At 39.3% G+C, this 27,001-nt stretch overlaps 1 protein-coding gene across 5 annotated transcripts in view; it reads right to left on the reverse strand.

Annotated features, from left to right (window-relative positions):
* The window catches only part of LOC6559388 (syndecan), a 123,595-nt gene that overhangs the window by 3,796 nt on the left and 92,798 nt on the right, over window positions 1–27,001 (reverse strand). Inside the window, exons 1-4 of one of the 5 annotated variants that reach the window (XM_043216429.1) lie at window positions 22,635–22,664; window positions 21,738–21,842; window positions 1,878–2,007; window positions 645–1,199 (exon numbers count right to left, since the gene is read on the reverse strand). In XM_043216429.1, coding sequence (XP_043072364.1) covers window positions 645–1,199; window positions 1,878–2,007; window positions 21,738–21,842; window positions 22,635–22,649 — 805 coding nt within the window. In that variant the 5' untranslated portion in view covers window positions 22,650–22,664. Of the gene's footprint in view, window positions 1–644; window positions 1,200–1,595; window positions 1,615–1,877; window positions 2,008–21,737; window positions 21,843–22,634; window positions 22,665–27,001 lie in introns of those variants that run through there. The other 4 variants (XM_043216428.1, XM_043216427.1, XM_043216430.1 and 1 more) reach the window with 4 other exon arrangements.

The raw sequence follows: 27,001 nt of genomic DNA on the forward strand, positions 1-27,001 counted from the left end.
ATTGAATGTTTTAGTTGAAATGAAATTGAGTTAGAAATGATGATTTGTATGATATGTTTTATGCAAATGACACACGGATATTTTGTGGGTATTTAGGGGGGGAAAGTTGTAGTTATGTTTTGAGATGAAGTTCACCCGAGACAAGGACAACGCGTGGATCGAAACGTAGATGGATAGCGAGAGAGAGAGACACACAAAGAGAGAGAGAGAGAGAGAAAGATTGGAGCAGCAGCCGTGAAGACGCCTAAACTAAAACTAAACTTAACTTATATTCGAAGAATAATTCAAACAATCAAATGAAGGCACCATAAATACATGACTTACAAACTGAGAGGTTAACATACAGATACATATATATATATATACATACATATATATATATATATATATATATATATATATATATAGATATTGAAATGTGCACAATAACCAAAAAGTGCCTAAAAAACAAATAAAAATAACGCCACAAAACATAATACAATAAATGAAAAAGGATGTTTAGTATCCAAAAGGAAGGAAAGGAAACGCCACGATAACAAAGCAAATGCAAAAAGCACAATAAACGTAAGACAAAGTACAAAAAATAACAGAATAGAATAGAATAGAATAGAATACAAAATGAATAAAAGAATAAAAAAACTGACGCAAGATGCGGCTGTGAATGTCGTCTTCGTTCTCGGCAATGATCTCCGTATATATCTCGTCCTCGTCCTCATCCTCGCCATGCGGATATTGAATGCCATTGTCCAGATTTGTGCGATTTGTCGGTTTGATTTCGCTCTCGGGATGCGGATCAACCGGATGGCTATCATCATCATCATCATCATTGTCATCATCATCATCATCGACATCATTGTCGTCGTTGTCGTCGTCGCCATCCTCATTATCGCCATCGCCGCTGCCTTGGAACGTATCTTCCGTATCGAAGGCATCGTCCTCATCCTCAGACTCGTGCTGTGGAATCGTGCGTGGTGTTGTGGCTGGATGAGAGGATTGTGGTGTTGAGGAGATTGTGCTGGTGTTGTTGGCATTCGGATTGGAGGCGGATTGAACGGGTGTGCCTGATGGGCTTGTTGATTCGCCTGTGGTGCTCGAGATGATGGTTGGGAGTGTGGCTGGGGTGGAGCTACTGGTGGCTGTTTGTGTTGTGGTTGTTGTTGTTGCTGCTGATGTTGATGTTGTTGTTGGTGTGTGAGCTGCTGGATATAAAGATGTTGTTGTTGTTGTGTGTAAGTTATAATTAATGCTATTTAGATGAAGATGCTTGTTGTTGTTGTTGTTGCTGTTGTTGTTCTCGTTGCTGTTGTTGCTATTGTTGCTATTGTTGCTATTGTTGTAATTGCTAATTATAATTGTTGTATTGATTGGGTCTAAAATGGGCGATATGGTAAATGTGTTTGAATTGGATGTAATGGTATTGGTATTGGTATTGATAGTGGCATTGGTATTGGTATTGGTATTGGTATTGGCAGTGGTTACTGTTGTTGTTGTTGTTGTTGTTTCTGTAGTGTTTGTGGAATTGTAATTGGAAGTGGAAGTTGAAGAAACGTTGGCATTGGCTATAGTAGTTGTAGTTAGTCTAGCTTGATCTTTACCGATTGTACTGATGTCACTACCACTGCTGATGATGCCGTTGTTGTTGTTGTTGTGGTTGTTCTGGTTGTTTTGGTTGTTGTTGGCGTTGGTGCTACTACCAATGATTGTGCCACTATTCGCTTGATGATTATTATTATTGTTATTATTGATGTTGAGATTGTTATTATTATTGTTGCTGTTGTTGATATCGATTTGATTATGATGGTTGACTCTACTCGAGATGAGATCGTTCTTGTTGTTCTTGTTGTTGTTGTTGTTGTTGTCGTTCGAGTTATGCTTACTATTTGTGTTGCCAATGCTCTGAATGCGCGTATTGTGCGAGCTCGAATGATGCTCGATTATGGCGTCCTCGTCATCGGGTCCAAAACCAGAGCCAGAATAGTCCGGATCCTTTTCTAGATCATCGTGTATCTACGGAGAGAGACAAAGAGTGCAATGAAATTTAAAATTCTGCGTAAAGTTGGCATTTAACAAAAAAACATTACTATGAAAAAGACATTTCTTAATCGCAATAAACTGGACCAAATCATACGACTTAAAACAGACCTTAAAATATATATTTTGGCTTGATCGACAAGAGACAGATGTTGATGCTTTGCAAAATCAATATGCATTTTGTATCTCTGAGGAAAAGAGTATAAAGACTTGAGTGCAGCCGCCAACTGTTTTTAAGGTAGGACAATAAAAGTTGCCTGCTTTTGTGCGCAACAAATGGCAACGATTTGCATTGAAAATTATGGCAGTGACAAGCAGCAGCAAAACACAATGGCCCAACTACAGCGAGAGGCGGTGTGGGAGTGGGAGTGGGGGAGGTGTGGCTGTTGGGGGGCGTGGCGCAATGGCCAACGTTGTGACTCGAGGGAGACATTTATATGGCTATTGTCTGACAGCCGTGCCTTAGTGGTTGTTTTGACTGTTGCGAGTGTGGTTATCATGCCTTCAGTGCGGCGCTTGTGCGGTTTATTTGGGTAACGTAACAAAAATACCAAAAACCAAAAACACAAATAGAGATACACAACACACACACACACACACAACACACACACATAAGCACAGCAGCAGCAAACTGTGACCAATGCCAATTGTCATGGGCACATCTGTAGCGAAGGCTGGTGCCCTCAACGCTTGTTTATTTACTTTAATTTTGTCGCCGTTTGCTTTTTGGCACATAAAAACAACAACAGCACAAGCAAAAGGACAAAAAGGACGAACGACGAGCAGCGAGACGAGAAGTCAGAGCAACGAGGCACAAGGCACAAGCAGCCATTGCCACAGGCAGCTTAATTGAATTTGTTCACGCGTTATGAAATGCCAAAATGTTTATGTTTATCTTTATAAGTATGTACAATTTTCGACTTGTTCGACCGACACTTGTTGCCACCAAAACGCCCCATCCACTCCAAGACTCCATGGCAGGTCCATGGCAAAAACAAAGCCAAGAATTAGAAGCAGCCTACACACTTTGACCATTAAGGAAGCCATTATATCAGGGCGTTAGTCGCAGCTGCTTAACCCAGAGATATACTGTAAAGAGGGAGCTCTTTCGCCGCCCAAACATTTAGCAAAGATGCCTTCCTATTCTACAATAAGATAGAGTGAGTCTAGGAGACGACCTTCAGCCCAAAACATTGTGATTATCGTGAACAATTTGCTCACAATTGTGCACAACTCCTCAAATACCTGTCTCTGCATTTCTTTTTGCTTGTTTTCGATATTTGAAAATAAATGTTCTCAGCGTTTCTACTTGATTTTGAAATAAATAAGACTACGTTTATGGTTATGCCTTAATGGCTAAAATAATTTTATAAAAAAGGTGCCCAAAAGCATTATAATTAATAAGGGTCATTTGGAGTATTTAGGTTATCAGCGTGAATATAAATCACTTAGGTGGCCGACTCTTTGGCGTTGATGCTAAGAAAAATATTTTCATTTTAAGGGATGCAAATTAATTTTATTTTTACAACTTTTACAACTAAATGTATAGTGTTAAATTCGTGTGATGGGGAGAGAACCAAGTAAGAATCTAGCTGTTGTAGTATTATTGCCAAATTTACCTTTAAACATTTTTTGCAGACTCAAAAGTAAGCATGCGTGGAAGTGTTCCGATTTCTTGTGGCTGGCACAGATCAATATGAAAATATATTTTCGATTTTAGCCATGTAGTTTGTTATGCGAACCTAATGAAATTTGTTAAGTTGATCAATAATATGTAAATGTATATTATACATCAACTAAAATCCTGTATTGCTATCGAAAATTGATTGGAATTGAAAACGAGGTCAGTTATCGATAAGGTGAAGAGAACTTGGTCTGATAGTCCTTATTTCAAGTCTTTGAGACTCGTCTGTTGATCCTGATCAAGAATATATACACCTTGTGGGATCGGAGATGATTCCTTCTGCGTGCTACACACTTTTGCACACAAAACCATTATATCCTTTTTATCAATTTTTAATGGGTTCAGGGTACAAGAACTTTGGGTAATAAATTCGACTGAAACACAAAAGTTGGCTGCGAATGTGGTCAACTTAATAAATCAGTAAAAAGAAAGACTTTCAAGGAGTGCGTGAGTGTTTTGTGAAGCTAAATTGGCACTGCGCATCTGTATCTCATTAATCAAACATTAGCACAAAGCTACAGCGAAGGCAGAGCAGCGTTTAATTAAATTTACTTTTATTTTTAGGCAGCCGACGAGCCTTTGAAGCTAAGCATGTACGAGTATGTATGTATTGGACACACACTCGAAATGAAGACTCTCACGATGAAGACACCCACACAAACACACGCACTTTTGGCTAAATTGAAAGTACACAAGCCGGCGGCTAAGCGAAAAAACGAAAACAAACAAAACACAAAACACAAAACACAATGCAAAATACAAAATACAAAATGATGATGAACATTTTGTATATCGTTTTTTATTTGTACGTATTTTCGCTGCTCTCATTTTGTTTTGCCCAATTTAATTAAAATATATATGGCGTTTTGCAAAATTTGTAGTATTGTGTATACGCAGTGCGGGCCGCATTTTTATGATGCTCATAAATTTATACACATGTACACACACACACACACACACGCACAGCACAGTTTTGCTGCACTCGCGTACACAAATTATTTGGTCAAAAGTGGCTCATAAAGTATAGCAAAATGTTAGCCACATTTGGTGTTTTGTCTCGTTTCAAATAAAATGCTTAAAAAGGGTCTAAGGAAATGGTGAATTACTAGGCAAGGCACCGAAAACTACACCTCCAATCCCGCGTTAGACGAGTCCAATTTGGAATGTAAATATATCAAGTGCACATTAAGTTAATTCATTTGTATCGATAACTACTACAGTTTCCGAGAGATATACGTGAAAATCGATTATCGATAACAATAAAATCACACAAGTCTTTTTGCATGTTGATCTGAATATCCAAACTGATTCTTAAATGTTTACAGTACATAAAATATGTTGTCTACAACTTGTCCATCTGCTCAAAATGTTGATGCGAATTTTAGACATTCTTGTATCGAATTTAGTATCGATAACTTAAAAAGTTTGGCACAGCAGGTATTCATTTTAAAATACAATAATAATTTAGTTAATAATTGAATACATTTTTATTCTGAAGGCAAATTTTAAAATGAAATCCTTTTTAATTTTAAGATTTGTTTCTCATTTATTGGATTGGTTATAGCCTGCCCATTCTATTATCAATCTAGATATAGGACATACGACTTGAATAACTCCGGGTAACTCCTAGTCGAGCACTCTTGACTGGAGCAATGTGACTTGCTTGCTTTGTGTGTTTTTGTATTTCGCCAACTGTCTGCCCCATTTACTTGGCGCTGGCTGCTTGCTGGTGGCACAGTTAATATAAAGCGTTATTCAAAGACCATTTTTAGCTCCCTTGCCACAGCCCGGCACAACTCGTTGTCGCTTTTGCCACTTGATTTATGCAGCAATTAGCAGAGGAGCGTTGCTTGTGGATGTGTCACGACCTTAGTTTAGCTTTTGGGTGGCTGTTGCAACTATAATTACCTTGTTGCCAGCCAGCCTGTGTTTTGGGCCACATCTGTAGCCTACTTTGCAGCGGCCTTGCCTCTCCTCTAAAATGAGCTCGATAAGCATGCGAGTTTTGCCCAAGTTCCTTCACTTTCATAGTTGTACCTTAAGCTAACTCAAGCGACTGGCTTAGGTCATGGCCCTGGGCTCTGGGCTAATTGCTGGCTTCTGGCCCAATTGTGAGTTTCATGCAATCGATAAAATTGTTGCAAGTGCGGCTGCAACTCGGAATTTTATGCAATAAATTGTTTTGTTAATAAAACATGAGCTGTGTGCTGCGGTGATACGATGTGGCGATGTGGCGATGGGGCAGCTGATGCTGCAATGTGGGTCATGCATGAATTTAAATGATGTCATTGAAACGTTTCATGTTACCAGCTGCTGCCACCTGCAACAGAAGAAGAAGAAGAAGCAGCAGCAGCAGCAGCAGCAGCTGCAGCAGCAGCAGCAGCAGCATCAGCAAAAAGCCATCAGCTGCTGCTGCTCTTAGTCCGCTTAATCGCGCCTGACTTTAATATTTGTCGCATTAAATTTGCATTTGTTGCAGCAGCGACTTCAACTGCAACGGAAACTGTCACAACTGCTGGTTGGGCATATGTGGCATATGCTTGACTTCATTCTACATATACTTCTACATATATATGAATTATGGAATATACTAACCAACCAACCATCCGGCACATATGAAATATGTAAACGCTCATTGCGAAGCATTTCACATAAAAAGTTCACATCAAGCTGAAGAAGTATTTAAGAGGTTTTTTGCCCCTTCGGCTTCATGACTTGGCCAAAAGTTTCATTTCAACTTGCAGGAACTTAAAGTTTTTCAACCCAAGTGCGAAAGTTTGCAAGAAAACAAATATTAATGCAAAAATACAATGTACAAAAAATATAATGAAATTCTTTGCTCAAATGAAAACAACGAAAAAAACAGAAAAACAACAAATAAAAAGTGTGCAAAGAAACCGGCAACAACCTTCAAGCATAATGAGCGCTAAAAAATTGTGTCAGCTCAGTTGAGATGAGGTTCAACTTTGGTGCACTGCGAATGGGGGTGGCTGGGTGGGTGGTGCGATGCTGCGATAGTGGGTTGTGGTGCAAGCCTTATGCATAAACAACAAGTCGCTGTGCAGCCAACAGAGAGAAAATCGAATAAAAAAGTGGTATCATAAAGTTGGGCCAAGGTTTGCTGCCACAGGCAGAAAAATACATTTACGACCCTATAAAAACTGATATATACTAGGCTGAACCCAGAAACTGTAAACTGAAAGAACCATTAGGTTTTCGACAGTCATCATAAAGGCAAGAGCAATAAAATGAAGTAAATATTTAACAAAAAAAAAGATGCAGAGAAATTCATCTTTGATTCTATAGTTTAGAATCTAGTATCAAGTTTAGTTGACAATTATTTACATTTTAATACAACACTCTATTCTCATATGGCATTACTTTTATCTTTAATGAAATTAAATTACATTTTTAACTCAACTTCTCTCAAGATTGTATAAATATCGGAGAAGAAACCACTCACAAATAAGATATAATTAATAAATCGAGAGCTCATTTGGAACTAGTAGAGCAAGTAAAAATAAATAATTCTATTAAGGTGTGTTGAGGTAATAAGATAAAAATGAATTGGCCTAAGCAAAGAAATTAAATAAATAATACAAAAATAATAATGCACTGCATAAAGTAGTATAGCTATATGCGTTGCTCATTTACATATCTAAATAAAGTCTCTGTTCATTCCTACTAGGGGAATACAGAATACAATCATAATTTATATGATAATCACATGAAATTTGGTGCACCTTTAATTAAGTATGCAATCTGTTTGCTGGAACTTAAAGCCAATTTAAAGAGAGTCGTCTTCGTAGTTTACTTCGCTGCCATTCCCTTAAAGAACGTAATTTTTCTTTAGCAAGTCACTTGTCACTTGTGCCCCACATCGCCTCCTCAGCATACCCATCGTCGTTGACTTAGGGGCAAGTTGTTCTCGTGCATAATTAATGCGTGCGAAATTCAATTTTGAGTGTGTGCTATTTTTATACGCAGAGCCCAAAGGGATCTCTTTATATATTTTTGTTTCCTTTTTGTTTCTCGAACTCGCACGGATACAGACACACAGAATAAATGGCCACCCGCCCTTGCTCAACCCTACCACATTTTACTTGCCAAATTCTGGGCCGAAGGCTCACAGAAAGATTTACAAAATAAATTGAGGCTAAGCACAAGGCGATTTCAATTGCGATGAGTTTGTTTCTGTTTCTGTTTCAGTTTCTGCTTCAGTTTCTGGTTTTCGTTTTGGTTCTGTTGTATTCTCTTGTCGAGTTGTTAGGGAAACGCATGAAAATGCTGTGCACAAGTTTTTGTGAAAAGTTTTGGTTGTCAGTTGACAGAGGCAAGTGGCTGGTTGCAAGTGGCCCGAGTTGGCCGAGTTAACAGTAATTTGTCGCTTTGTCCAGTTTTGTTGTTGTGCCAGCTCTTGCTTGCTGCAACAGCGGCCTCAGTTGGTTTGTGCAACACACATGCAACAGCAACTTCCACAATGGACAGCTGAAACAACATACAGAATTTTCACATTTTTTCCTTGCTACACATGGGCAACATTTTTTACTGTTTTTCTTTTTGTTTTTTTGTTTGTTTTTTTTTGTGCAGGAAATGCTTTTTGCAAAAGTTTTGTGCAGTTTTGCAAATGTGGCCCTTTGGCCGAGCAGCAGCAAACCACAAGTGAGCTATGCGTTTGGGCCTTTTGAATTTAGCATTTGCTGCATTTGGCCAGTTCAATTATAGCCAAAGTTCTGAGCCAGTCCAGTGGCCAGCTGCCAGTTGGCCATCAAATTCTAATTTATTTACATGCATTTTCCCAGAGCTCGATTGCTATTGCTACTGCTGCTGCTACTGCTGCTGCTACAGCTGCAACGCATTTTGTGGCAAGGATATCTGAAGGCTTATTTGCCATCTCTCTCTCTCTCTCTCTCTCTCTCTCTCTCTCTCTTTCGGTTTATTTCACCGTTCAGTTCAGTTCAGTGCAGTTGTTGGCCCAGTTGGCATTTGGTCTACTCTGCTGCTAACAGGGAATTGAGAATATTGGTCAGGCTATCTATTTGATACTCATCATTTATCCTTTCATGGGCATCAGAGCATTACGCAGTCGACCAACTTTAACAACTTTGCCTGCGATTTTAGCTTGATTCCATTTTGACCTCTTTATTTTATTTTTTGTTTTGATTCTCCTTTTCTATTTGCCATTTACATTTTGATTAGGGCCTAATGTAATCAAGTGACCAGCATATATGCTTAGATATGTGTATCTTTTGTAAGTATTGCAGCTAACCCATTTCTATTGGGTTTTTGGGTTGCCTCATTTTGCTTACATTCAATTTGCATTATGCGCTTCCCCCTCTCTCTCCCTCTCGCCATGCAAATAATTGCGTTTTCAAATGCGCCCAGTAAATTGAAAAACTTTTCGACAAGTTTTTGTAGTAAGAGATACACCCGAATATCAGTTGCATGTTGAAAGTTCGCGGAATTGTTGTTGCTATTATTTTTTTTTTTTTGGAGGCCAGCTATAGAAAAGTTTTACTGTTCCTGCTCCACTCGCGATAACAATGCATGTTTTGTTGTTGCAACAAGTGCTGTCGCGGCCTTGCAACTACAAAAGTTAGTGGCATAGTTTTAAGCTCACTCTTTGTTGCGTTATGCGCTGTACTTAATTTGAAAGCGGTTATGTGTATGAGAATATAAGTGCTGAATGTGCAGAGAAGTGATTACCATTTAGTAGTGGTTATGAATGATAAAATATATATTAATGGTTTAATTAAATAAATGAAAGAATGGCGAACTCAGGTATGCCTTGCAGATCAGTGTGAAATTGCCGATCTCCAAATTGCACAATAAATGTAAATTTAGAAAAGCGATAGATTGTTCCTATGAAAGATAGTGTATATAGTGGTCAATTGCAGATAGTTTTAACTAATCACTTTGTTAAACAAAAATGTTTTTCATACTAGGGAAATATCGTTTCAATGGCATTTATTTGATACGTCCGGCTCCGACATATATATACTGCCTGCTGCAAGAAGACGGATATATGCATAGATATATACATATACCGACAGATGTAACTGGCTATATTGAATCGATTACTGATGTTTGGCGAGATATCCTTTCGAACTTGAATGCTGCCAGGTATATTGCAGTCGAGTTGCGTTCGCAGTAGTTTCTCGCCATTTAGGCAAGCCATGGGCATCTAAGATCTTTTGTGTAGGTAGATGGTGCAACTGTTGCAGTTGGTTGCTGTTATTGCTAATGTTATTGGGGCCGCTGCTGTGGGTTGGCATAATTTGGCTGTTAATTGGCAGTTTGTTGCGTTGCTTTTGCTTTTCCTTTTGCCTTTGCCTTTCCGCTGGCTGCTTTCAGCCAATGTCAGCATCGCTGCACATTTATCAGGCTCAGGCTCAGGCCGGAGCTGTCAGCGACTCGCGGACAGAGTGGGGGGTTTGGGTGCTGCTGTTCACCCGTTTCGGAGGGGGTCTTCTGTTGTCGTGTTCTTTTATAGTATAATTCACTGTTGAATTTGTTGCTGTTGTGCATCTGTATTCTGCTGCTGTCGCTTTGCGTTCTTCTTTGTAATTTTAACACACACAAACAGACAATTGCATTAAATGTATGTATATATATAGATATGTATATTTGTTGTATATATGTATGTATTATTTGATGGCGTGCACGTCGACCGGAAAGGGGAAATACACAAATTTGCGCATTCAATGCGAGACTTTTATGTTTCTTCTGGTTCTACTTTAATTTCATCACGTGCCGCTTTTGGAAATGTCTTTGGCTTATTGCTGATGAGCTTGGCGCTGCGCAGTTGATTTATCTGATGGGTTGTGTTTTTTGTTTTTCTTCTTCTTCTTTTCTATGTCTGCTTGGTTGGTTGTCTGTTTGTTTGTCTGCTGTTCTTATGCTTATTGCCCAGACTTGAAATTTGCGGCTTTAATCGCTCGTTTTGAGCTTTTAATGCGCTTTTCGTGTTGTGCCACGCAATTTTCGTACAACGTGAGTTTCTAGGCACAGATTTGTTGCTGCCTCCTTGAGTCCACAAATTTTTGCCAACGCAGCATCTACATCATTACGAGGCGCATCATCATCATCATCGTTTGCTTTGCTTGCGATTTTGAGGGTTGGGCTGCGTTGGCCGCGTTGTTGCGCTCATCAGCGAACAGAAAATCAATAACCGCACCCAAGGCACGCGTCGACATTTTGTTTCATTTTATTTCATTTTTTTTTTTGTAATATTTTTTTCTTTCTTGCTTTTTTACTTTGCCCATTGCCCACTGCCCATTTTGTAGGTTGTCGCACCTCTCTAGCCAGCCATCTCTCTCTCTCTCTCTCTCTCTCTCTCTCTCACTCTCTCTCTCTTTCTAATTCCATCTCTCTGTCGCTCAGCAAATAATAAAAAGACTGTCAGTTATTCTTTAGATTCGTTTCTTTTTTATGCGTCACATTGGATTAGACTAGAATGAATCATGAGCAGAAAATAGCAAGCAAAAGATCTAAGGCAGAAAACAGGGGCAAAGGCAAACAAATTTGCCAACTTCCTGGAACCAGCCACAGTTGCCAGGCAAGTTTTAAAGGCGGCGCCCAAAAGTAGGCTACGCATTTAATTGCAAGCAGCGCAGCGCAGCGCAGCATTAAATGCAATTTATGTGGCGCATATTTTGAAAGCTTTCAACTTGTTAGCTCAGCGCTAATTGAGGCAGCAGATGATGATGGTGTTGCCGCTGCTCTGCTTGCAACTTAGGGCATAATTAATCCTTTTTATGGGCTAGCAGAGCCCAACCCTCAAAAACAGCCACAAAAACATTAAATACAGACCCCGACTTGGAGTTGGGCGCTTTCCCTTTTGCCCTTTTCCTGTTGCTGATCAAATATCATCAAAGGCCTAAGGCGCTAAGGTTTGAATCGATAAATGCTACAAGAGCTTAAATTATACTTGACTCCCTCTGCCCCTGCCCCATCCATCTGTCTAAATAGTAATTTGCATGCACTATCCAGGGAACTAGGAGTGGGTGTGTCTTTAACGCATAAGCTGCACACACTTTGCAGCTAATAAGACAACATTTTTAATACCCGCTTCTTCGCGACGCTTATGCTAATGCTGTTTTCATCCCATCCTCATCCTTCCACTGCTGCTGCTGCTGCTGCTGCTGCTGATGAGCTTAGCCAAGCAATAAACCTGACTGCATATGGGCGTGTTCTCAGCAAGATGTTAAAGTTGCTGCTGCATTTTAATTGCGTCACCAGAGACGCGACTTAATGTGTGCCTGTGCCTGTGCTTGTGCTGCTACAGCTACTGCTGCTGCTGCAAAAGTAAGTGAACTAAAAGCAGCAGCCAAGGGGAAAGGGAAAAAGGGAGACTCCCACACACGTTTACAGAGCAGAAGTAGAAGTAGAAGTAGAAGAAGAAGACTTGACTTGACTGCCATTGCACATCATTAAAATTGTAATGCACTCCCCCATTTTGCCATCGCACACAACGCCCCCGCTTCCACCTCGCTAACAATGCAACGGGGCGTGGCTTTTGCAAGCTGCTCAGTCAATTGCGAGCGCTTAGAAATGTTTCGTTGAGCAAAGGACATGACGGAGCAGCAAAGAAGCTTTTTCTCTCGCGGCTGATCGACTGTGAGATGAGCTGTAAATAATTGCATTTAAATGCTGTTTGCTCAGCAAAGAGTTGACAATAAATTATTTATGCCGACTCAGAGGTGAAATGAGCTGTAAAGCTTCTGGCCAGATAAGACCATATCCGACGGAATATTGCTTTTGACAGAGCGTTTAAAATGGCATATGTGGAGTAAGATTAAAATACATATGATTTCACAAGCATTTTCGCATTTAAATACGCACCCAGAAATCTTGTAAATATTTCATATCTTTTTCATATTATTTTACATTTTATTTGATTCAACTTTTTACTTTAGTTGACATTAAATACATAAATAGCTATAATAAATGGCATATGCACAGTAAATTTTATTTCATTTTGATTGTTAAAGAAACATTGTTGAACAAGTCGCTCTTTGGAAAAATATGTTGCATTTGCTTACAGGCAATTATTTAGTTTTACTCAGCTACCCAAACGTGACCTTGCCACTTGCTTCGTGCCTGCCCCACATATTTTCCTCTTACGTGGCAATCCTCTCGGAGCAAGTTTTGAATTGAAATGCTGAATGTTGATAGTTGGACAACATAGAAAGCAGGCAACAAGGACGCTCGTTGAATTCAACTCAGACTAAACATAATTAAAATATAAATTGCTATTGATGCATTTAACATTTGTGTATGTGTGGCATACAACACACATAAACACACACACACACACAGAGTCATACGCACAGTAATTCATTTATTTTGCATTCATCATTTATTGATGCAAATATTTTGACAGCGCATTGTTTGACTAATGAATGAGAACCGCATTGTTGTGGCTGCTGTGCGTGTGTGTGTGTGTATGTGTGTGATGTAGACAAACCAAAGTAAATGGTTCTGTGCTCATCTGTGTTGGCTGCCGTGCTCCGCTTTGCGGTTGCATTCAAATAGAAGGCCACACCGTTCACATGGGGTATACTGTCAGAGGCTGCTTCAGTTGCAGCCTCGGATTGCATGCCCCATGCAATCAACGCTCTCACTACACGTATGCAACAAATGTAATTAACTTGCAAGCCACAGCAACATTTTGTGGCATGTTGCTCCTGCACCAGCAGCAGCAGCAGCAGCAGCTGCTGGCTGAACACAGAGCTGAATTATTCATGGCATTAAGACGGGTTGCTTGACCTAGCAGCAGCAAACAGAGCCTTTAAGGAGATTGCGGCTCTCAGCTCCTAGCTGTTAGCTCTTAGTAAATGCCAGCAGCAAGTTCAACAAACTGCCGCACGTTGAACAGCCAGCCTAAAAGCATGCAACACACGAACATATACTTAAGTGTGTGGTTACCTGTCAAATTGCAACGTGGCAATGCCGTCTGAATGACAAATGGCCTTTTGAAAAAGTGCAAAGAAATAAGAAGAACTTTCCGCAGTCGGAGAAACACTCATCGCCCAGGGAGAGGGAAATTGTGTCCCAAAGGCTGCTCAAGTAGTAAGTGGAAAACTGAAGCACGACGATGAAGAAGGAGCACAGCGAGAGAACCTCCGCCCAAAGTGTATGCAGCAGAAGCATCTTAGAATGCTACCAGCTGACAATACACCAACGACTAACAGATACCCTCTATAATTTTCAATATATTTGAGCTATGTGAAACTTTGATAAGCTTAAAGTTATCTGGTAATCAACGTATAAAATCGGAGAATATTTTCTAAATATTATTTTGAAAAGTGATGTTCATTTCAGTATTATTTTATTAAAACTCTACAGTTGCAAATTCCTCAGCTGACAAAATAAAAGCAGGTCACCGAACAATAAGCAATATTTAAATAAAATTTAGTGTAAAGAACTTGGATGCCGCATAAAACTCACTTTAAAAAAAAAACTATTAAAATAGCTAGCTAAATGAGATATTTGTTGGCCGCAGGCATCGGTGGAATGTTGCACTATTATTGCTCAAATTTCAGCTATCAAACTGTACTCGCAGCACTTGTGGTAGAAATGAGACCACAGGCTTGAGTCTCCTCAGTGATGGGGAATAAAACTCTGGGGAAGTACCTGGACAGCACTCAAGTTAAGTCAAGTCCAGTTCAGTTCAGTCAAGTCGAAGTTGAAGTTGCCGAGCGAATCTTTCCCCCATGAGTTACCTGTTTGGCAGATTGACAAACTGATTGACCAACGACTGGCTGTCTGGTCGCTTTGGCATTTGCAATTTAGAACGTTGCCGGCCTTTGAAGTGCAGTCGAAATTGGAGTTTTGGGCATCAAGCGTTGCACTAATTGAAGTGGCTGTGGCAGCAATTGCAGCAATTGCAGCAATGGGGGAAACGCTAACAGTGCCACGCTTGATTTTAATTATAACTAAAGCACCGCCCAACGCCAAAATCAATTAGAATGCTAAGCAGCCACATCAAAGTGAGGAGAAATCAATTATTTAGGGCGCTTGGATCGCGATTCAACCAAAATCAAATTATAGCTGCTTATGGCTGTCTGCCTACGACTGGGTCTGGGTCTGGGTCTGGGTCTGTGCCTAGGGTTTCGCGAGTTGTGTGTTTGAAATTTTATGGCACACTTTGCAGCGACAAATTGTCGTAAAGTTAAGCGAATTTATTGCCATAAATTATGCAGCAGGAAAAGCCCCTAAAGGAATCCGACCAACCAAGAAAAGGGGACGCGACAAAACAATGCGCATAAAAAACACACACAAAATGGCGACAAGGAGGACGACAAAAAAAAATAAACAACAACTTTGACAATGACTTTTCGCTTGACTTCCAAAATGATATGCTCTGATGTTATACTTGTTGTAGCAATTGTTGTTGTTGTTGTTGTTCTTGTTGTAGCAATTGTTGTTGTTGTTGTTCTTGTTGTAGCAATTGTTGTTGTTCTTGTTGTAGCAATTGTTGTTACGCTTGTCGTTGCTGCTGCTGCTGTTGTTGTTGTTGTTGTATCGTTAATTCAATCTACATGCTTGTCGCAAACATCTCATTCTCAGACTGCCGTAGTTGTGGCTGTGGCTTAACGGGGCGTATGCGCAATGTGCCACAAGTAAGCACAGTGCCAGAGGACAGGAAAACACCAGCAACAACATGCAGCGCTTGCCAGGACACCACACAGACCCCAAAACAAAAATCCTGTTTGTTAATGTTATCTGTGTCCCTCTGCATGCAGCCTAATTTGGATTAGTCTCTGTATCTATGTGTATAGGAATTAAGCTTGTGATATAATGCCGCAAAAAAAGGAGAAAAAGCGGGAGAGCGAGAGAGAGAGAGAGAAAGAGAGAGAGAGATGGAGACAGGGGGGCAGACATTGAGTAATGAATACAGGAAGCCAAACAGCCAAACTGCTTCATGCCTAGCCTAGATCAGCATACAAAGTAAATAACAAAGCCCTAATTGTAGCCGAGCGACTTGCAAATACCCTGTATTCACAAGCATCTAGCAGATCTTTCATAAAAATGAAAAACTTGTCCGCCCATTTCCAAACATAATCAATTATTTGTATGGAAAGCATTGACCTTCCAACTCCATTGCATGGAAATTTATCTTTCGTCTATACAAACTTTGTCTCATATTTTACACTCAAAGAGTTTTGTATTTTCTGCCAGAAATGAGATACATTTTTCAATAAATCAATGATTGAGATATGTTTGATTAAATACTTTGTCTATAGAATGACACTGGGTATAAAAAGGACAACATTCACCCATACACCCATACACATGCAGAGGGATAACATATGTTTTAGGGGAAGTTCGGCGGGTTTGGGGGAAGGGCTCATTTCCATTCAGCTGTGTTGGTTGACATTACAATCACAATAAATTTCAATGTCTATCGAATGTAGAGCTTCTAAAAGCCCAACCCTACTGCACAGCCGCACACGCAAATCCCTACATAGCATATGGTGCGTAGGCATGTATGTGTGTGTGCGTGTGTGTGTGTGTGCCACATGCATTATGTATTATGTGCGCTGTCAACAATAAATTCCCATGTAAGCAAGTGATATTGACAGCACGACAGTCGAGTAGAAGTGCCAGCGACAACTCTGCAAATTATATGCACGTACTTAAAAGCAGCCACAACAGCAACAGCAGCAGCAGCAGCAGCAGCAGCCTCAGCTGGAACAGCAGGGCTAACAGCAACAACAACAACAAAGCATGATTCAGAAGATTCACAGCTTTTAGCTGGTTTCAGAGAGAGAGAGAGAGAGAGAGAGAGCAGAGCAGAACAGAGAACACGGCACAGGCAAGCAGCCATTCACACCGTCCATATAAAACAGATGCCCGCCGTCTACATAAACACATTGCGTGCTCACAGCGTGTGTGTGTGTGTGTGTGCTGGTGTGTGTGTGTGTGTGTGTGATTGAAAGAATGTGCTGCATACATTTTTGGGATGTTAAGCACACTGAGCGAAAACTGCTTACCTCAGCAAAGTTAATAAACTAAGCAATGTTTCCAATATACATGTATGTCTAACTCTCAACTAGTGAAAATTGCCAGCCCAAAGCAAGTTAATAAATGAAAAAATGTTCCCAATATATAACTGTCATATACAATTTATGTTCGCTATTAATCATCTTTTAAATCTTTGTATTTTACCTTGATTTTATGTCAAAGCATAGTTTATAGTATTGAGCGCTGTTTTTGATTTATCTACTCTGCCAATTCGACAGCAACAAAGTTCAACAAAAGTCAACAAACTTATGGTCGTTAACCCTTCATTGGCAGAAACACATTTAAACTCTTCAAGAAAGAACCCTATTCAAAAATGAGCCATATTTTAAGCAAGTAAAGAAAGCAGGTTGTTTGTCTCAAAAAGGACGTAGAAACCTCAGCAGGTATTTCATAAATAAATCATTTGAGTTGAAACATGTGCTACATTTTCAACAAAGGAAAAATACACTGAAATACACTGTAATAATGTCTTGTAATAATTATTAAATAAGTGAACTCTGTTAACCATATAAGCAATAAAATCAGTTCGATACAAAATGTCGACTTGCTGGTTTCTGCTTACTGTTCTTAATGTTCTAAGCAGAGCGCTTTAGATTAAACCCCTCAGGAAAATAATTAATTCAATTTCACGCCTTCACAGCTGGTTAAACCTCAACACCTCCTATTCAACTCATAGGTTCACTTATTCGAAGAAGACTTAAACGATTTTATACAGACCAACTTTGTCTTTCAAATTGAGGCTTATCCATTGAGTACCAGTAATTTGCAACCAAATTAAAGTTGTTACACATTGTAAATGGCCGCAATTATATTAAAATAAAATCATTATTTAAATATCTTTTGAGCTCAATTTTTTTGCATTTATTATTCCTTTTCGTATTGGTGCAATTCACACTTTGATTTCTTTTAGTGAATGGGCGCTCAGCTCGGATCTGTATGTATTTGCAGCTAATGCGTTTCCCGTGCGGCAACCATGTCAATCGAAGTTAATTTATTGTCCCATGCGCATTTACCGAATTTGCACACAGTGTGTGTGTGGCATGTGTAACACAAATACCAACAGCGCAGCCACTATGCGGCACGTACATACTGCGAATGTGTGTGTGTGTGTGCTTTGTGTGTGTATTTGAGTATTATAGTGTGTTATGCAAACAGTTGCTGCCTTTGGATGGTGCACGTGCAGGCATGTGCACGTTATTAATCAACTGGGAGATGCACATGCCACGTGCCATGTAGCAGCCTACTAAATCCAATGCAATGCGGCTTATTGCGTCGACAGCCCCAGCAACAAGCAAAACCAGCCTGGCACATTGCTGGCTGCAGCTGGACCATGCTGACCTGCCTCAATGTGCGGCATGTTGGCTTAAGGCCAAATATGCCGATCATTGCACATTTGCTGGGCTTTAACAAAATCTCATTATGTTGTTGACAGCCCTCAAAAATGGGCGCGGGTGGATGCTTTCAATACTCCCTCGACGATTGTCGCAAAAACACTTAAGATTGTGGAACATGTGTTAAATGGAGGCACAAACCGCACAACAGTGTCATAAATCATGTGGCATATGCGTTGATTAACTTGGCATCCTCTGATTAATCTAAAAACAACTGCAGCTTATGCGAAATGACACATTAGGCACATGCCCCAAATTCATCATAATTTATAAACGGACGCAGCGGCACCAGACAGCAAAAGGCAAAGGACAGCAGAAGCACGAGGCGAAAGCATTTCATTGTAAATCATTAATAATGTACGCTTAAAACTCAGATGACACCAGCTGAAATCCTATGAACTAGCTCTGACTCCTCTTCTCTTTCCTCGCTCTCTCTCTGTGAAAAGTATCTGAAAAGTTTTTAATGCTGCAAGCTTGACTTTGCTAGCTACAGTTTGGCGCTGTTCAACACTGCTGTCAAAAGTTCTTCTCGCTCCTGAGGCAAATGATATTAATCACATGACTCGCAGACAACCATTTTCAGCTAGTCTCATTTGCGTAACGAAATGAAGCCCAGCGGAGCAGCAAACAGTCAGCAGAGAGTTTGCTACTTGACACTTAAGTATTTCAATATTTGTTGCTGCAACATTTGAGTGGCAAGTTCAAAAATAGAAAACAGCAAATACCTTTCTGGCTGATGCTCCTACTTTAAAGTGAAGCGAAATAGTTGACAACTGTATTGCGCTAACCTCAAGGGGCCAACGGAGCGTATAACAAATTACATTTGCCTGCTGCCAACAAGTCAGGACGTGTGATGAGATGGAGATGTGAGATGGTGTTGGGCGGTGGGGGGGTTGGGGTGTATTCAACTCATATACACATGAGTAGCTACGTTGGCGTTTGTCAGTTGCATAAAAATGCCAGCTCATACGGAGCAGGACATACCAATTCAGACAGGCAGGCAGCAGCAGCAGGAGCAGCAGCAGCAAGAGCAACAGCAGCAGCAGGACATGCAGCAATGCCGCAACGGAAATGGCGCAGAAAGGAAAGCGTCCCGAGCAGAGGCCAAAAAGGGGAAATTAGAAAAATGCCACAGTGCGAAAATGTGCACGTACAACGAGAGAAAGAGACAGAGGCGGAGAGAGAGAGAGAGAGGGCAAGAGACAGTGAGAATGTGACAGGCATCAGCTGGACGGGCAAACGCTTTGGATGCGGACTTGGCTTTATATTTGGTCAACTCATCAACAGCAGCAGCAACCTTTTTTTGTTTTTATTTTTTTTTGCAAAAGTTTTGACTATTTATGTTGCATTTTCATATCTCAGCGATGAAACAAATAGCCAAATATGCCATCACACATATTCAACTCGTTTTTTGCTTATGCAAATTCGAGTGAAGCAGCCATTTCGGAAATTGTTCATGTTGATTTAGTAACAGGAGCGCGGCACGGCACGGCACGGCACAAAAAGAAAGGCCACAACGTGCAACAAGCAACGTGCCCCGCATCAATGAGAGATTGAATTACGCGACTGGCTTTAATTTTTATGCTTCCTGTTTATTATTCCTTATTTGTAGCAACTTTTATTTAGGTTTTTGTCTCTGCGCAAACACAAATGGCAAACAGCAAAGGACAGCAAAGGACAGCAGCAGCAGCAGCAGCAGCAGATTGGCAAAATATTTCATTAAATTCGAGAACGAGAAGCAATAGAAAGGAAATTGGCAACCGAAAAAGAATTTAATTAAACGATATTTTCTTTTATTTTTCATTTCTCCACATGCAGATGAAGGGAGTGACTGATGGGTGGATGGCATGCGAATGACAGCGCAACGCATTTTAATTAGTTTTCCTTTTTTTTTTTAATCCTCTTTTTTTTTATTTGTTGTTGTTGTTGTTGTTGTTGTATTACTGTTTTGTTTGAAGTCTGCGCGCGCTAAAAACAAATCAAAAAGTCTGTGCCAACAATTGACGATGTGTGTTTGTTGGTGTGTTTTCAATGTATGTCGAGCAGCGACTGTCAAAAAACTTTCAAACAAAATGTCGCTCACATGTCAAACACACACGCATAACACAAGTGGCAGGCTATCTGTATGTGTGCGTGTGTGTGTGTGTGTGTTGCATTAACATTTCATGCGCATAAACAATTTTCAACGCCAAGTTTTGATTATGTAAGCTACCATTTCCGTTGAAAACGTGTAAATTTTTCACCTTTTTGTTTTGTTTGTTTCACGTATAACTTGGCACACACACAGAACCTTTTGTCGACTCTTTAGGAAAGTTTATGACATGTACAGAGAGATAACACGTCGGATCATTGTGATTTTGGCATAAGGAACTTGGTTATTTATTTATTTCCCCATCTACTCCTTGCCGTGTGAACAACCAACTCTCTCTGTAACCTTTGTGCACCACTGTCAAGCTGTTGATACTTATTAAACTACATACAAACAAGTGGCATCTTCGCTTCATGACCCTAAACTGTTCAAGAGTTATGGCTTGGCAAGCGTTTTAATAAATTATTCACAATTCCCAGAATCTCTCCACTGAAAACAGTAGCCGCATAATTTGTTAAATGGCTTAAAGACTGTAGTGATTTCAAATTTGCTTCAGTTTACTTAAAATTACATTCTATTTGTTGCTAGGCTAATTTATAAAAGTTTGCGAATTCATATTTCAATATTTTACATAAATTATGGCTCTTTAATTCGCTGTGCTTTGCATGCACAGAGGCGGTTCTAATATGGAATAAAATATATAATAAAACAGTAACCCAACATTAAATACACACATCAAAAGTAAAAATAATTTTCTATGTTTTAGAAATAATTTATAAATATTCGAAAAAATCATTTCTTCATATTTGAAAAGCTTTTTTTGTATTTTTAATTAAAATCCTTTCTAAAATGCATAAAATAGTATTGCAATTTGCTTTCTTTGCTTTTTATAATCTATTGAAATGTTTGTATAAGTGAAATCTTAAAGTACCAATGTTTAATAATAATATAAGCAACAAAAGAGTTCTGTGTATACATATAAAAACAGACATTCGAAATTAGACATACTTTTTCTAATTTTAGAATTAAGAAATGAAAAAGCTTGGAAAGACATTGGGATCAATTTTAGAAATATACATTCTGAATAATAAGGAGAGTTATCCTTAGTGCCAAAACAAGGCAATTTTCTAAAATTCATGTCGATTTTGTCTGAGTGTATGAATAGAATACATATTCGCACTTGCAAAACAATAAGTTTTCCATAGACAGTGTACACATGGGAATTTATTATGCATATAACTCCACAAAATATATGCAAATGCAATAAAATGCAATAAACAAACTGAGAATAAGTTAAATAATAACAGACTGCTGGCAACTTTCATTAGCCTATCATGCGGAAAGCTGCTGATGAAGATGAAGATGCATAGCATGCTGAATCAGCACTTCAGCAAATTTGTTGACCCGGGTCCTGGACTCAATCTCGCACTCCCTGCTCATCGATGAGTCTCTCGATGAAATTAATTGAAATTCGGCATTCGTGATTGGAATGCGTTGAGGAGGAACTTACCCCGCCATGTCCGGAACCGTTATCGCCATCGATATCAATTTCCCCACTGTCCGCCGATGTAAGGGATGCGGATGAGAGCGCTGCTGCTGATGGTTTCACAAATTTCTGCAAGTAAGAAAAAAATAGCATAAAAAACGATAAGAAAACTCACATCAAACATGACGAAAACTTTTTAATTTGCACCAAATGCAAAGTTTTTCCTTCTATATATTTATAGATATGTATATATATATATATATATATATATATATATGCAAATATTTACATTTCAACAATTAGAGCAAGAAAATGGAAATAAATTTTGGAATTTATTTCGTTGAATTTATATATTTACTCTCACAAGCACTTCAAGGCCTTGAGCATGTTGAATACAAAATTTTATTATTTTTTTTTACAGCTTTTCAGCTTACTATTTTTTTTTTTTTGACCGCAATCAAATTTGCATGCTGCTGCATAAATAAATCGACTTAACAACAATGCGAATTGAATGAAACAATAAAATCAACAACATCATTAAATGCAACACGAACTGTAAAACAAATGCATTTTTAATGATGCAATTGCGAGAATCAATGAAAAATTTAAATTTCACGATGCGCGTAAAATATAATATCAAATAGTCTTTAAATTATACCCTATAAGAAATTCATTTGTGCTATTCAAATAACAAAAATCTACGACGCAAATATAAACATATTTTTATTTTATTATCTATATTTTTAATTTCGTACCTTCAGCTAAAGAATCTTTTACTTTTACCCCTTGTTAATTGTTACTGTGTAGTAAATACCCTAGACTCAATTTAGAGTTACGTGGCATTAAAAAACCCATTAACAACTGCTGTTTGCATAATTAAATTTGCCGAAAGCCAATAGCTGTTCCACCCAGAACCTGTACCTGTGCAGCTCTCATTAGGGTCGGGACTGGAGCGAAGTTTATGACTTAACGAGCCAAAAACTGGAAAAATAAGAATTATGCATTTATCCACCATAAACCAATTTTTATAATCCCCCTGGGACTGGTTTAAGCACACAACGCGCTGCATTTCAGATTAGCAAACGTCAAACTTTCAGCAAAGTTTCAGTGAAAACCACTGCGGATAACCTGTGCAAGGAGCTTAGCTCTCTCTCTGTCTCTCTCTCTCTCTCTCTCTGCCCCTGACGACATTGTAATTTAGTCAGAGTGTTTATTTTTTTTTATTTTTGCACAGACATAGGTGTGAATAACCGCATACTCGTTGCAACAAGAAAACGAAGAATTATATAATAAAAACCTCAGATAAACACTTCATCTTCAGCTGCAGCTTTGTGGCTGGGCTGGCCTGACTCGAGTTGGCCTCGGTTGCCAGCCAAGTTTCCCATTTGGCCTGGGACAGATGCCAGGCAGGCAAGACGGACGCTGGGACAGACATTTTTTGCATTAATGTCGGGCCTTGTAGCTCTGGCTTGGCGGCTTTTATGAAGTTTTGCAGAGTGTGCGAAGTTTTGTGTGTGTGTGTGTGTGTGTGTGTGTGTAGGCAAAAGTTGAATGCCTTATAAAATGCATTTACCGTGTCTTTGGCCCCATAACGAACTTCATTTTGCATTTACTCAATTATTTAGCTTACACCTAGAGTGCCTGAGTACAAAACGGAGTTTAGTTTTCCATATTGAATGCAAGATTTATGGGTGATCAGCCCGCAAGTTGGGAAATGTCTGTTTGACTTTAAAGCTTCCAGGGGAATAATATAATAATAATATGAAAACAAAGTAATATTTCATAATACTAAATAAATAAATAATGTTAACTGATAACTGTTCTGTGGCAATTTTCAACACAATTCTTCAACAATTTCAAGCGCCTATGAGAAATTTTGTGTTGGAATTCGCACAAAAGAAATGCCAAATGTTTCGCATATTTTTCAAATATTCTTCAATATGAATTTTAACTAGTGGCAATTTGTCGGATTGTAGATAGTAGGGGGAGGAATGGGAGAGGAAACGAAGCGGCAGAAATTGAAATGCAATTGTGCAACAGCAGCAGCAGCAGCAAAGTAAAGCGTTGCAATTTTATTTGCCACTTTTCGGCAGATATGAAAGCAAAAAACGAATAACAGTTTGAAGGCAATTTCTTTTTGTTGTTTTTACCGATGATAAAACTAAAAAACCGTGTCAGGCGCAGGTTGACAGTTTTACAGATACTAGATGCATGCCGCACAGGGGCGTGGCTGTATATATATACGTCTGTAAATAATATATATTCTTTACAAACGGGTTGACCAAACCAAATAGTAAAATTAATTTGCTTGCCTCAGAGCGATAAATTAATAATTGAAATTTTTATTTGCCATCAAATAACTGAAAATGTGGCAAGTTTCGTTTTTTTTCTTTTTTCTTTGGTTGCATTTAATGTATTTTCAGCTGCAGCTAATTAAGTATTTATCATTTTATTTAATTTTTTTAATGGGATTACATTTATTTTTTTGTGGTTTATTTGGAAATACTTTCCGTTTATGCAAATACGAGTGAAATAGCTATTTTTTAAAATATATTTTAGATATTATGTAATTGTATAAACATGGCCTGCTCATTCATTTCATAATATATGTTTTTCAATGTACAATTTCAATGAATTGAATGTGAATTTTAGTAAATACGATTAGCATTCATTTTAATTAAACCATAAAACCATTACGTTATAGTTGAGCAAACAAGTTGCAAATTAGGCAAACAAATAAAAGTTGCATTCAAATAATATAATAAATATAATGTAACCACATCAGAATAAATCGAAATAGATATTCTGTTGCGCACTTTGAAGTGTCTGTTGCACATTCCCCCCACTAAAAATGAGCAACAATGCGAGCAAGACAATCAATATGGATAGACAGAGGCGGGGAGGCGTTGCTACTAAGGAGGGGGGCTATCAGCTGTCAGTTGTGCAATTGAATTGAAAGCTCAATCCTTGGCAGGCACAGATAACTCAGTCAGTCATTCAGACAGGCCGTGAGTGAGATACGCCACAAAGTAGGCAATGGAATCGAATTGGTTGCAAATTGAATTTACAACGCCGCACTCAACACTCTTAGACCACTCTTCTGTAAGCCTATATTAAGATTGATATTTATTTTATCAAACAAAAAGCTATAGCTAGCTATTTTACATCTAAACAAATAAGATGTTGTCTAAATGCTTCTAAATTGAATATCTCACGTAAATTCACTGAGCAAAAGTAAGTTGAGCTTAACTTTTCATTTCGATGCTGAGTGTGTGTTGTTGTTGTTTGTGCTTTGTGCGAGATAAACTCAATAAGAATTGTGCTGCTGCTTCATGTTTCCTTGACATTTCCCTCTACTTATCTCTTGGCTGTCTCGTTAGGGCCTACAGATAGACAACCAGTCAAACAGTTGGCATATGCCAAGCCAGCAGCAAATATACGAAACTAATATACATATAAATACGTCAAGATTTTTGCTATTACGAGAAACTCGTTATACATTTTCATTAGACGTGCGACGGCTGATTGCCTTTCCCTCTCCCCCCTCCCCTCCACTCGCCCCCTGCCTCTTTCACTGCCAGAGTTACAGCTTGACTGTTTAGCCATGCGTGCGTCTTGGCCATTAAGGTGTCAAAGTTGTGCGTTGTGCGTAGTGTGTGTGAGTGTATGTGTGTGTGTGCTTGTTGTTGGGGGCAACTGCTTTTGGCCTCTGGGCTTAACCAATAAAACCAAATCAAAACTTATTATGCCATGCCACATGTGTGTGTGCCAAAATCTGCTGTGTTTGAGTTCGAGTGTGCAGCTGGGGTAAACTTTTATGTTTATAGTAGCTATAAAAACCGAAAAGAGAAAAGGAATGAATAACAAAAAGAAAAAATAATAAAATAAAATAACCTGATGGCCATTTTCCGCTCGAATTTCTACACAAAACTAATTGAACAGCAAAATTATTGCATAGCTTAAGTGGCATATAAACAGGCAACAACAACAACAACAGAAACAGGTAACACTTTGTTATGCTAAATAGCAAATTGAAATTATGCATTGCCTGCTAATGAGCGGCAAATATTGAATATTGAAAAGACAAACAGCTGCAATTAGCACGCAACATTTTTGGGGTAAAATTGTGGGCGAAATTGGACCACAATTGTTCTGCGAAGCGAGCAAGTTGTGAGGAGCACACTCTCCATACGCAAATATGGCTAATGTGTATGAGGAGCCATGACTTGACACATAGCCAAAGGCGGATTTGGCTGACACACGCACACGCACAAAGGAGCAGGGCAGAGACAACCACAATAAAAGCTGTATTGACAGTTGGCAGGTTAAACGACTGAAGAGGAGACTGGCACTGAAGGAACGACAACAGCAACAACAGCAGCAACAGCACAAGTCGAACAACAATGAAAAAAGGGCAAATATGACAAGGCTTAAAAAGTATGCCACAAACACACACACTCATACACACAGACACACACACTCACACACACACACAGACACACACACACATAAATACGGAGAGATAGCAGAGTGTAACACTGACCTACACAGAGCGTTTGTCAGGTGCGCAATTTGTCACAGCATACCAGGAGTAAGCAAATTCTCTCAATGCAAAAAAGAAAAGGGAAAAATACAACTTACATGTGTGCTGCGGCCCAGAAAATGAAATGAACACAAAAAAAAGGCGAGTGAAGGCGAGCCTACGACGAGTTGGCAACGCTTTACGATTGCTTTTTAGCGCCTTTACGTGAATTTAATGTTTCGACAGAGTCTGCGGCACTTTTATCACAACAATAAACGCCACACAGCACGTACACACGTACACACGTACACACACACACAGCACACACAGTCACACACTCGCACTCACAGTCACACACACTCGCACACACACACAGTCGACTTTAACTGTAGAGAGATGGAGAGAGAGTGAGAGACGCGCTGTTGGCGCTTGAGCTGGAGAACCGCACACTTCAGCCGAATGTTTCAAACTGACGGCATTTGCTATCTTTTGGCCGCCTGCTAGCGTCACGAGCCACACACAGCGAGAGAGAGAGAGAGAGAGAGACAGAGAGAGAGACAGAGACAGAGAGAGAGGAGAAAAAGAGAGCACCAAAATGTTGTGATAAAAAAAAAACAACAACACTCAAACACGCACAGAGAGATGCACAAAGGCACACAGGAGACGGGAGACAGGAGCTGGGGTGCCAAAAAATGTTTATGGTCCAGTGAAGGTTGAGCGGGCGTGTGAAACTGGGTCGGTTTCATTGCTGCTGCTTTTATTGTTG

The sequence above is a fragment of the Drosophila grimshawi genome, unplaced genomic scaffold (genome assembly GCF_018153295.1).
Source record: "Drosophila grimshawi isolate 15287-2541.00 unplaced genomic scaffold, ASM1815329v1 contig_1369, whole genome shotgun sequence".
Classification (NCBI taxonomy): Eukaryota; Metazoa; Arthropoda; class Insecta; order Diptera; family Drosophilidae; genus Drosophila; species Drosophila grimshawi.